General features: G+C 35.4%; 1 protein-coding gene across 1 annotated transcript in view; it reads right to left on the bottom strand.

The window, feature by feature from the left end:
• The window catches only part of LOC150090694 (ATP-dependent translocase ABCB1-like), a 382,558-nt gene that overhangs the window by 18,746 nt on the left and 350,560 nt on the right, over positions 1–13,252 (bottom strand). Inside the window, exons 22-23 of the mRNA XM_090369148.1 lie at positions 6,197–6,391; positions 755–961 (exon numbers count right to left, since the gene is read on the bottom strand). Coding sequence (XP_090225274.1) covers positions 755–961; positions 6,197–6,391 — 402 coding nt within the window. The remainder of the gene's footprint in view (positions 1–754; positions 962–6,196; positions 6,392–13,252) is intronic.

Genomic DNA, 13,252 nt, shown 5'->3' with positions numbered 1-13,252 from the left:
TAAATCAAAAATTTATTCAAAAAGTTGTTAGCATCCAAATGTGCAGTTTTAAACTATGTTTACCTGCTTCAGTTAATGCAGTTTAAAACAGCATTAACTGGAAACTGATGTTAATCACTTTATATGAATATATTCTGTGGGGTATATAGGTATACATACATTTTTCAAGGTAATTTCAAATAATATTAAAAACTGTCAATGTGAAAACAGATTCTAAAATTGGAAGAGGAGGAAATCATGCCTAAGATCACAATGTTGTCTGAGTTTGGCTTAAAAAAGCTAAAATTCTCTGGAATTCAGATCCAGAAATTGATGAAATTCAAGAAGTAATGAAGAGTTTTTATGAAGTTTCTGTGATTTTTTTTTTTTTGAATTATCTTATGAATTTGTAATTTAAAAAAAAAAAAAAAAATTAGATTTAATGTTTTAAATAATTTCACTCTAATATTGTAAAACCAAGCCAAAATAAGAATAAAGTAATATTTAAAAACATTTATGTGCAGAGTTTTCATTTTTACAAAATTTCAAAATTTTGAAAAAATTCACTCCTCAATATGGCCCACATGCTTAAAAACTAATCCATGAAAAGTTTAAAATCCCAGTTTAGTATAAAATAGTTATTCTCTACTCTTCTGCATATGTGTAATTGCATTGATAAAAATATGAGCCAGATTCTGATTAAAAAATAAATAAAAGTATAACCAAAAAATTGAAAAGTACTCATATTTAGTTTTAAAATAAAAAAGTTACTTACTTCTGGTAAGGAAGTGATAAAATCATGTATGTTAGCCTGACGAGCAGCTTCAATAATCTCATCCATGGATACCTGACAGGTGTTGTCTCCATAAGCTATATTTTCAGCTATGCTGCAACTAAAGAGTACAGGCTCTTGAGATACTATACCGATTTGAGACCTTAGCCACGAAACTGTGATATCTTTGACATTTATATTATCCACCACCTAATATGCATAAGAAAGGAAAGATCTGCATTATTTATTAAATTAAAATATAATTATATGCAACTAGCTGAAAATGTATGATTAGAAATTTTATGACAAGACATACTACTGCAACAAGACTTAGAAAAATTTGACAAATTGGCTGAAAAGTGGCAACTAAGGTTTAACACTGATAAATGAAAGGTACAGCATATGGGCAGCAATAATTCCAAAATAACATAGCAGTTGGAGTGCCACATTCAAGGTGGTTTAGCATGAAAGAAAACTAAGGGTAACTGTACAGTTCCAACATGAATTTCTCTGTGCACTGCAGACAGGCTGCTAGAACAGCTCATGGGATTCTATCAATGATATATAGGAATTTTGCCAGCAGAGACAAAGAGGTGATTATAAGGCAGCGATTAGGTTGCACCTTGAGTACTACATGCGTGTCTGGAAGCCTCATTTTAAGAAGCATGTGAATCTCTTCGAATGGATGCAGAGAGAGAGCAACTATATTAGTCAAGGATTTCTTGGATGACTGTTTTCTAGAGCAACATATTAGAGAGGCAACAAGAGGAAGCAATATTCTTGATCTGGTTATCAGCAGTGATTCTACATGCACTAAAAATTTGCAGGTAAAAGACCCACTGGATGGCAGCAACTGTTATTGGTGCCACTGATGTGGAATTTAATTATAAAGACATAACTACTGTAAAGGTAAAGGCTTTTACTTTCATAAGGGACACTACAATGGTCTCATACAGTTTTTAAATTCTATACAGTGGGACAACTGATGATGTTACCAACGGGATATTCTAAATGGGATGCATTCAGGGAAGTAATCATAGAAGATACTGGGCTTTCCACACCAAGGAAAAAATATTGTTCAAAGCTAAGACCTAAATGGATGTCAGATAAACTATTGAGACAAATGGCAGAGAAGAAAAGTGCATGGGATGCATATAAATTAGTCTGTAATCAAGTTGCAAAAGGAGGTTAGGCAAGCTAAGGCAGATCATGAAAAGTCTCTGACAAAGAATGCAAAGAGTAGCAAAGACTTTTTATACTTATATTAATAGTAGAAGGGAAATGCTTTAAGGGCATAAGCCTCATGCTGTGAGAGAATTTGACAATGTAAAGTTAATGCAAATGCATCATATTAGTACAGAGCAAAAACTCTAAATTTGCAAGAACAGCATTGTTTAAGTTAAATCTCATATTGTGAATACCTTGCCATGATATTGCACTACTTCGAATAAGTAACACTTCACCTAAGGAGAAGAACATTGTTACTTATTCTCAGCAGATACCACCACCCAGATGGCACTGTTTGAAATATGGTATGGGATAAAGATCTCTGTTATCCTCATACTATCCCTATTAGACTTAGGAAAGCAAAAAAGATGTAGGAAGGTGATAGTAGGAGAGGTAGGGAAGGAAATGCCATAGAAGGAAGAAAGGGACAGTTATTCCTTCAACTCGCACTACTCAAAAGCTCATAAATTCCTTGAATAGGCAACGCTTCCCCAGTAGAGAAGATTGTTGTTACCTATTCTCAGAAACTCAGTGGCCATCAGCCCCCCTCCCCCAGATGGCACCATTTCAGGGATATTTGGCTCTTCTTCGGTGGGTGAGTAGGTACCTTACCCTAGTGATGCAATGGTGACATAACAGTTATGAAGTATAACTCCACAATATGAGAGATGGTGTATAAGATAAATTTAGACTGAAATGCTTTAAGGGCTTAAGCCTCATGCTGTGAGAGAATTTGAAAATGTACAAGTTAGTGCGAATGCATCATATTAGTACACAGCAAAAACTCTAAATTTGCAAGAACAGCATCGTTTAAGTTAAATCTCATATTGTGAATACCTCTTCATAATGAGTTGCCACGAAATTGCACTACTTCAAATAAGTAACGCTTCACCATCAGGCATCTCTCATATTGTGGAGTTATACTTCATAACTGTTTTGTCATCATTGCATCATCAGGGTACCTACCCACACCGAAGAAAGGCCAAATAACCCCGAAACAGTGCCGTCTGGGTGGTGGTATCCACTGAGAATAAGTAACAATGTCTTCTCCTTAGGTGAAGCGTTACTTATTCGAAGTAGTGAAATATCATAGCAACTCGTGAAGGTATTCACAATATGAGATTTAACTTAAATGATGCCGTTCTTGCAAATTTTGCAAATTTAGAGTTTTTGCTGTGTACTAATATGATCACCAGGGTACCTATAGGGAAAAAGAAATCCAAAGAAGAAAAGGTTAGTCAAGAAACACGTCATGATGAACCGGAGGCGACAATTGAAGAGCAAGATAAACACTGACAAGGAGAAAATTGAGTATACTGAGTTATGCAAAACCATTAGAAAGAGACTCATAGAGGACATAAGAAGATTTAACACAAGAAAAGTACAACAAGCATTAAGAGAAAACAAAGGATTTAAATAAGCAGTAATACAGAAACACAAATGATACTGAAACTGAAAAATAACGATGGTGCTTATAAATAGCGGAGAAGGCATAATTCAAATAGCAGAAGACTACTATAGAGAATTATACAAGGAGCGAGGGAAAATGGATCGCAAATTAGCAACACATATGGCATACCCGATATTCTTCCTGATGAGGTAGAACATGCATTGAAGAAAATGAAGAATCAGAAAGCCCTGGGGGAAGATGAAGTTACTGTAGAGTTTTTAAAATTGGGAGGAAGAGACATAACACAAAAACTGGCAAGGCTCTTCACAAAGTGCATTAGAAAAGGTGTGACGCCTAAGCAGTGGGATAATGCAATCATAGTTTTGCTGCACAAGAAAGGAGATAAATCATAAATCGGAAATTATAGACCAATTAGCTTGTTATCCCACATCTACAAGTTGTTCACAAGGGTCATTATTAACAGATTAGAAAGAATACTTGATGAGAATCAACCAAAAGAGCAAGCTGGCTTTAGGACAGGATTCTCAACTATGGATCACCTTCACGTAATATCACAGCTAATGGAGAAAGCAAATGAATAAAAAACACCATTATGCCTGGCATTTGTGGATTATGAAAAGGCATTTTACTCCATACAGCATCAGGCAATGTTTCGGGCACTGGAAAGACAAGGCATAGATAGCCCATATATTACGATTTTGGAGAAAATATATGAGAACGCTACCTCCTTTATTAGACTAGTATCCAAGATTTTTTAAGATTTCACGGCACACTTGGAAAATTTTGCGGTACACCCTTTGAGAAACACTGACATAAAGGACTGCTGTAAAAACTTGTGGAACAATGTGGCATTACAGGCAAATCACTGCTATGGATAATGGGATGGTATTAGTGGAAGAAGACAGAGTGGTTATCAATGGGCACTACTCCTCATAGACTAATGTTGTTAGTGGAGATCCCCCAGGGTTCAGTGCTGAGCCCATTGTTGTTTTCAATATTTATTAATGATATTGAAGAAGGTAAATCAGGCTTAATATCAAAGTTTTCAGATGATACAAACATTGGCAGGGTGGTTAAGGACAGTAATCAGTGTGAGCTACTGCAACAAGATCTAATAAAATTGGGTCAATAGGCTGATTAATAGCAGTTGAAGTTCAACATTGACAAATGCAAGATATTCCATATGGTTAGCAGTAATCCCAGAGTGACTTATCGACTGCGTGGTACTACCCTGTGAATTAAGTAATCAGTGAGCATAAGGGAAATGAGCCTGACTCTTGCTGCTCTCTCCCATGAACTGTGAGGACAATAGTCGCTACTGTAAACTGTATATGTATTTTTCATTTTGTTTTATCCCTATATAATTTAATGTCATTTTGCTTTTGTTTCTTTAATGTCTTATAGTATTTAATGTTTTTGTAACACTTCTTATTCATAAACCCCTGGCCTTTTGCCCGTGAAAGGAAAGTTGCAATACTTACAATAAAATGTTGGAAAATTAAAAAGACCTGGGGTAATTGTGCAGTCAGATATGAAATTCTGTGAGCAGCACAGACATGCTGCCAGAACAGCTCATGGGGTTTTGTCAATAATATACAGAAACTTTGCTAGCAGGGATAAGGAGGTGATTATGCCTTTGTACAAGTTGATGGTAAGGCCTCACCTTGAGTATTGTATACAGGTCTGGGGGTGCCGACCGGGCTAGCCGAGTGGGTAAAGTACCTGCCCGGCAACCCAAAGGTCGCGGGTTCGATTCCCGCCTCGGGCTTGGATCAAAGTACTGCAAAAACCTTGGGAGGTGCAATATGGCCACAGAAGCCGATGCGCCAACAAGTACCAAATCAATCAATCTGGAGGCCTCACTTTAGGAAGGATGTAGATCTGCTGAAACAAGTGCAGAGAAGTGCAACCAGATAGATGAAGGGAACAAAATGGTGCTCTTACCTAGAAAGGCTTTAGTTCTGCTGATTGCATCTTCTGGAGACTAGGCACCTGCAAGGTGTTCTGATTGAAGTGTTTAAGGCCTTGAGTAAGCTGAATGTGAATGGCATTCTTCCTCCTGCTGAGACTACACACATAAATTTAAAGACATAAATTTAAGTTGAGGAAGGATGGTTACAGGTTAGATGTGTGGAAGTTTGCCTTCAGCTAGCAGGTAGTTGATTGTTGGAACGGCTTCCATCTGTTGGTGTGGAAGTGGATGGTTTGAATAAATTCAAGGAAGAACTAGACAAATTTTTGGAGAATATTATGGAAAAAGTGTGTAGTACTTTTTTTTTTGATGATATACAAGCTTGCTTTCTTGCATAATTTGCCACTGCTACTACTACTATTACAAAAGAGTATTCTTATCAATACAAACTTCAGTTCTGCAAATTGCAACTTGGAAATTAGCCACCTGTGACGAGCCCAGACTGAAGTGGATTTAAATGGATTTAGTAAACTAAAAATTCTGATGCATCCTTACTCTTTCTTGAAAAACAGACTTAAAAGGACATAAGCTTATATTGAAGAAGGATGATTACATAACAGATGTGCAAAATTTGCATTCAAACAGAGAGTGAGTGATCATTGGAACAAACTTCCATCTTGGCATTGTTGAAATGGATAGTTTGAATTAATTTAAGGAAGAATTAGATAAATTATTAGTGGGAATTGAAAAATGAAGTAGAATATGGAGTTTTTTTTTTTGGGGGGGGGGGCTAATTCTGTATAATCATGCTTCACTGCATTGTTGTTTGCCACTATTAATACTAATATTAATATTTGTGCAATATTGTAAAAACTAATGATACATATTAACTTACCACAATTCCTTTAAAAACATCATAAAATCTCTGCAAGATCTGTATGCATGTACTCTTTCCACAGCCACTACCACCCACTAGGGCAACTGTTTCACCACTGTTAACAGAGAGATTAAAGTGTTTTAAGATGCTGACTTCAGGACGGGTTGGATATTTGAAGTAGACATTATTGAATGATATGTTCCCATTAATATTCTGTTAAAGAAACATCAATATACAATCTTGCAGTAAGGATAAAGTAGTCAAAATAAACTTATATTTATATATGAATTAATAGTGTATTTATGTAAAAATGATATATAGAATGTGGTCAAAGCTAGCCAAAGCAAATGGGACCAGAAGCACCACTAAAGTGAAAACTTTAAGTATTCAGTCATCTAAATACAGTAACTTTTAATAGCAGAATATTTTTATGTTCTATTTTCAGACTTGACTCTTGTTAAAACATTAAAAAGTTGGTGAATTTTATGCAGTCAAAGGGAATGGAAATATTAATTAATGATGTTGAAAGTAAATATACAAGGTTTATAAAGAAGAAAAACAAGTGTGATGAATGATCTTATAATACAGATGCACAGCATCAGATAAAAGATTGTGCGTGAAGCTTACCATGACATCTTTTGAGCATGTGCATACCAAGTTCAAACTTATAGTTATACACCAATGTAGTGGAAAGTTACTTCTCATTTAATCTTAGTTGTTTGAACAAGCTGTGTCAGATCCTGCATTTTTAACAAAAATTATAAGGTAACAAGTCTTGGCAGAGGCAGATTTCCCAATATGTCCAAAGTAGTATGCATTTTGAGCCCAGTCATTTTAAAGTCCTGCACTAGAGAACTGGCATTGCACTACTCTTCATGTTAATCTCAGGAGATGATACTTTACTAACTCATTCCAAACATAGTAAATTTATGGATGCCCAGTGATGATAATTGAGAAGCTGGAAATCAGTTTTTCCCATGGCTTCATAGCAATACAGTATTACAGTGCACAAATCATTTTGATTTTATGTTGATTTTCATCAGTATTCAGTATATTTTTAGTGGTGACATATGATAACATCTGTTCTGCGGATTAAAAGTTTAAAAATACCTATAAACTTCATTTTCATTATGTGCTGTTTTTGTCCATTCTATATTTGATTTCGATTTCATTCACAATTAGCAAAACTAAATTTAATTATTTTATTTACTATCTCACAAACTAAAAACTGAAATTTTATTTTGAATTTAAATGCATTCTATACTAAATACAATTTTTTTTCCTAACTGCAATTCTTAATCTATGTTTTTTCAATGAAGTTCTTTTGTGCTTCAAGCAATTTATCAGTTCTTTTGTGTGTTTACTAAACCTGCCACACATCTCAGGTGCATGACCCAGAGACCAAAGTTCAAAGCTCTCTGTGGAAAACAACATTGTCAACAAGGCCACAAAACAATAGCAGTAAAAATCACATGTGAAGATCATCTGATTGCATTTTTTGACAACGAGGGGAGGGAATGATGTATTAGAATTCAATCTATGAGGTGACTCTGTTAATGCAGCCTAACATCAAGAAGTTTTAAAATGGTTAAGAGATGTAATCTACTGTAAATGACCTGAAAAATGGCAAATGGCAAAACTGTGCTGTTATTGTTACACATGCTACAAGGGCATGATGGAAATGATTTTGATGATGATGTAAATGATGCAAGTAGTATTTTTCATTTTTATTTTTATTATTATTTTTTGGCTGATGTTTGCTTTCTTGCATCATGTGCTACTATTAATACACCCACTTTATTTCCCTGATTTGTCACCACATGACTTTTGGCTATTCCAAAACTTACAACTTGAAAGGAAAATGATTTGAGTTGATTGAAGAAATTCAATAAAACATGATGGGCTGCCTAAAAGCATTCACAAAAAGACTTTTCCAAAAATGTTTTGATCAGTAGTAGGCACAATGGAACAAGTGTATGGTTGCAGAATTATATTGAAGAATATTAATAATATAAACATTTATCATTGAATAAAATAATTTTTTGCAACATTCACTGGACTTTTTGATCAAACTTTGCATGTGATTAAAAAACAACTTACCTGTTATAACAAAAATTATAACAGGTAAGTCTTGGCAGAGGCAGATTTCCCAATAACTGTGCTGTTATTGTTATTCTACATATGCATATTTATATTAGATAATATAAATTCTAAAATAATCTAGACTGGGAATTCAGTTATTACTTCACAACTATGGTGATACAGGCTATGGTACAGATTTGTGCATATTATATTTTAGAAACATGTTTTTGTCAAATGAAAACCTAGAACACCACAGAGAGAAAACCTACAGCTCTGATTAAGATGGGCTAATTACAGTTTCAAGTAAAAAGTCCTTAGAAAAACTGCACCAATCACTGATAAGATTTTAGCTAGACCTTTCCAAATGAGTGATGAATGGCCAAACTATTATGCTATTACAGAGGATCATCACAGTATTATGATTGTGATAATAATAATCATATTAACAAGTTCATCACATCATTATAAAAAAATAGTGCAATTATCTATCCTGAAAAACACACACATCCCAAAGAGGCTAATAAAATATAATTATACTAGCAGTTTCACAAGTGAGTGAAGCTGTTGATATAATAAAGACAGCAGTTCAGTCACTGAAAACGTGGTAGAGAAAGTACCATGAAACAACTGAGAACAACCTGTAGTTCTTTAATAAATTAATGACAGATTACACTCTATGCAATTTGGAGTGCTTAGTTTTTGTAGTACTTCATTTGTAGTACTACCTCATAACCACATTACATTAACTATATTACTGTTTGGATTAAACTATCATTGCACACACCACTTTGTGTTGCCTTTTACATACAGCAATAATAATTTTTCCCCTACTCCTTGTTGCCACAAATACATTGCTCTATCATTAATATCTGGATACTTGCATATCTACAAATAAACTTTAAGTACAAGAAAACTAAAGAAACATCTAGCCTTTATGACAACCTCTAGTATCTATGAACACTCTTCACCAATTCTCCAATATTTTCTGCCATTCAAGCTCAGTTTGTCTGACAGTCTTTCCTCACAATCACCCAATGATCCAATTCATCCCAGGAGTGAGGTCAGGGTTCTGGGCTGGCTGCGTAACTGTGGTAGTGATTAGTGGGTGGACAGCTACAGAACCATGGTAACCCATATCATAATCATCTCATTGGGGGCTTGAATGCTGTGACAATGTCAACTTGCATTCTAAGCAGACGATTATTTGCAGGGCTCTCCTGTCATGTTCCATCAGCTTTCGAGATTTTACAGGTCATTTCATGATGGCTTCTGCACCGGTACACCATTTTCAGATCACATCACCAATCATCAACATAGGGATCTTCAGTGCCATGGAAATGTCAAATACAGACCAAATGCTTATGTAGCACCCCTATAAGCATTCTGAAAGTCTTAACTCTGCCTGTTGTGGCATCTTGCATTCAAAATTACACTACTGTCTATTATAAATATGTTCAATAGGATGTGACTAACTATCAATGGAGGGATGTCTGGATATTAATGGTAGGGAAGTGCATTTACTGCATCTATCTACCTCCCACCTAGCTTAGCTGTTTAGGAAAAAAAAAAAAAAAAAAAAACTGTTTTGAATTTTCCAGGTTTTGGACACGTCTAAAGAATAATCATTTATAAAGTTCTAGCTCCTTGAATTTCGGTTTTGATAACATATAAAAAACATACTCTACATTAATACATTTACACAAACATATCAAACCCATTTTTTAATTTATAAATTCTATTTCTTCTAAAAAGTAGTTACAAAAAGGCCATCATAGCTGAATGGTTAGGTACGAAAGTGCATAAGTATACAGCACTTTGAGTGACCATGGTTCAAGCCTGTGTGACTTTCTTGCATGATGTTTCTTTTATTCTTTCTATCTTGTGAAATCCTTTGACTTGTGATCATCCCAAAGTAGAAAGAGAAAGTTTATTATTTTTAATTTAAGTAAAGCTAGACCATTTTCTTTTAAAATTGTATCTCAGTATAGTATAAACATACTTAAAAACCTATGGATATGACAATTTCCAACCGAAACATTCCACCTACTTTGGAAACAATACTCTCCAATGTCTGCCTCTCCAATATCTGTCCAGACATAAATGCATAAAAAATGCTTCAGTTTTTAAATAATTTTTAATTTATTAATAGTATAACTTATTGTGCTATCTTTTATTCCTTTAAACTTTCATTCTCTGTGCGAGTATAGTAGTTTTGCCACTTGTCACTCATTTGGGGAGGTCTGATTCTGAATCCCACACTCTGGAGGAATTTTTAAATCTTCAAGACTCTAGTTAGCTGATCTCAGGCAGAGAACGTAAGGTCCACCATGGGTTATTCCAGGTTTCTCAGCCCATATATACAACACGCAAATTAGCCTGTGAGCATACATCTGTTCAAACTTAATATAGGATAAATCCATATTAACCAGGGTATGATAAGAATTGGTGCTCACGGCAAGTACAAGATATGCCAAAAACAAAAACAACTTCAAAATTTTTATCACTTACACAGGCTACCTAAAAAAAAAAAAGTGTTTCTTAAAATCAAAAATTTAATTAATTTAATAAATGAAATCATTTAATATCTACCATGGGAAAACAGCAACTCTGATAATTTTATTCATGAATATGAAAAAATTCTTCAAGTCTGATACTATTATTATACTCACAGCAGTATTGAATTTTCTATACTATGCAAAAGAAAGTCAAAATTAACTTTTCTATTACTATTAAATGTTATTTAAACAAGCTATATACTCATTAGCATTAGCGTTAGTAGAGGAATATGATGCAAGAAAGCAAGCTTATACAGCATCAGCCAAAAAAAAAAAAAAAAACCCCTTTCGAATTTCATTGATCCATTCGTTCAAAATGTTTGTCTAGTTCTGCCTTGAATTTATTTAAACTAGAAGTTTGTTCCAGCAATCAACTACCCGCTGGCTAAAGGCAAATTTCCACACAGTCTATTCTACAATTGTCTTTCCTCAGTTTTTTTTTAATTAATTAATACTATAACACCCTCAGGTTTGTAATCTGTGCAAGAAAGAGGAAGAATCTCACCAGCATTGAGTCTTCTCAATGCATTCAAGGCCACATACACCTCAATCAGATTGCCTCGCAGGTGCCTAGTCTCCAGAAGCCTCAATTTGCAGAATTTAAGCCTTTCTTCATAAGAGCACCATCTTTGTTCCCCTCACCAGTCATGTTACCTTTCTCTGTACTTGTTCAAGCAACTCTACATCCTTCCTAAAATGAGGCTTCCAGGACTGTACGCAATACTCAAGGTGTGGACTGACCATTGCCTTATACAAGGGGATAATAACTGCCTTTTGACCTGCTCACAAAATTCCTGTATATCATTGACAAGATCCCATGATCTACTTTGGCAGCCTGTCTGCATTGCTCAGAAAATTTCATATCTGATTGCACAATTACTCCCAGGTCTCTTTCATTCTCCACTAGCCTGAGCCTGCATATGGGTAGCAGTACTTTGCATTTATCAAGGTTAAACTTCAGTTGCCACTTCTCGGCCCATCTGTCCAACTTTTCCAGATCCTGTTGGTGACTCTATTGTCAGGGAAATGGGAAACATGGTATGTAAAAAGGATAGGTGGAACAGGACCAGGGTATGTCTGCTAGGGACAAAGGTTGATGACGTAGAGTGGATATCATCTTTTAGGGGCAAAAAAGATGATATTATTGTACACATTGGCACTGATCACTAATTCCACTGGCTTTCTACTCTTAATGATATTAAGAAGGATAGGAAGGGAGGAGGGGTTATGCTATTAGTTAAGAAACACAAAATCCAAGGAAGTGAAGCCAGTCGACATCGCTGGACAGTGCAGTGTCGAGTCAGTTTGGTGTGACATAAGCATTAGGAGATCAAAATTGAGAGTAGGAGTGTGCTACAGGCCTAATGACTCTGATGAGTATAATAAGAAACTGTACAGGGAAATAGAGTGGGCCAGTAAATCAGAGTCTTATAATGGGGGATTTTAATTTCTCAGATATTGACTGGAATTTGTGGGTTGGTCACTCACACACTAGCAAGGCTTTTGCGGATTTATTGGATAATTGTTTTCTACATCAGCATGTTCGGGAGGCAACTAGAGGAAATAATACTCTTGATCTGATTATCAGTAGTGATTCTTTATGCATTAAGAATCTGCAGATAAAGGAACCACTACGTGGCAGTGATCACATTGTGCTGAAGTGGGATTTACTCAAGAGGTAACTACCATCAGGGGTAAAAAGAAGGGTTTTTGCTTTCATAAAGTCGACTATGGTGGTACCAACTGATAATGTTACCAACAGCAAATTCAAAATGGGAAGCATTCAAAGAATTTATCTTGGAAGCTACTAAGCTTTACATACCAACTAAGAAATACTGTTCAAGGTTTAGGCCTAAATGGATGTCAGATAAACTAAAGGCATATGACAGAGAAGAAAAATGCATGGGATACATTAGCATTAGCATTAGTAGAGACGTATGATGCAAGAAAGCAAGCTTATGCAGCATCAGCCAAAAAAAAACCGACTCCCATTTCACCCCTCCGTTCGTTCAAAATACCTATCCAGCTGAGACTTAAATTTATTTAGGCTATCAACTTCCACAACAAGGGATGGAAGTCTGTTCCACCAACCAACTACCCGCTGGCTGAAGGCAAATTTCCGCAAATCTGTCCTACATCTGTCTATCCTTAATTTTAATTTATGCCCTCTCAGGTGATTATTCTGAGCAAAAGGAAGAATCCCATCGGCATTGAGCATGCTCAAACCATTAAAAGCTTTATACATCTCTATCAGATCACATCGCCGGTGCCTAGTCTCCAGACACTGTAATTTGTAAAATTTAAGCCTTTCTTCATACAGCAACCCTTTGTTCCATTCACTAATCTTGTTGCCCTTCTCTGTACTTGTTCCAGCAGCTCTACATCCTACTTGAAATGAGGCCTGCAGACCTGTATACAGTACTCAAGGTGTGGCCTG

This window comes from Mastigoproctus giganteus, chromosome 1 (assembly GCF_048544385.1).
Source record: "Mastigoproctus giganteus isolate SK-2022 chromosome 1, ASM4854438v1, whole genome shotgun sequence".
NCBI classification, from domain to species: domain Eukaryota; kingdom Metazoa; phylum Arthropoda; class Arachnida; order Uropygi; family Thelyphonidae; genus Mastigoproctus; species Mastigoproctus giganteus.
Note: the sequence above shows the minus strand (reverse complement) of the source record. Positions and strands in the feature narration are given on the sequence as shown.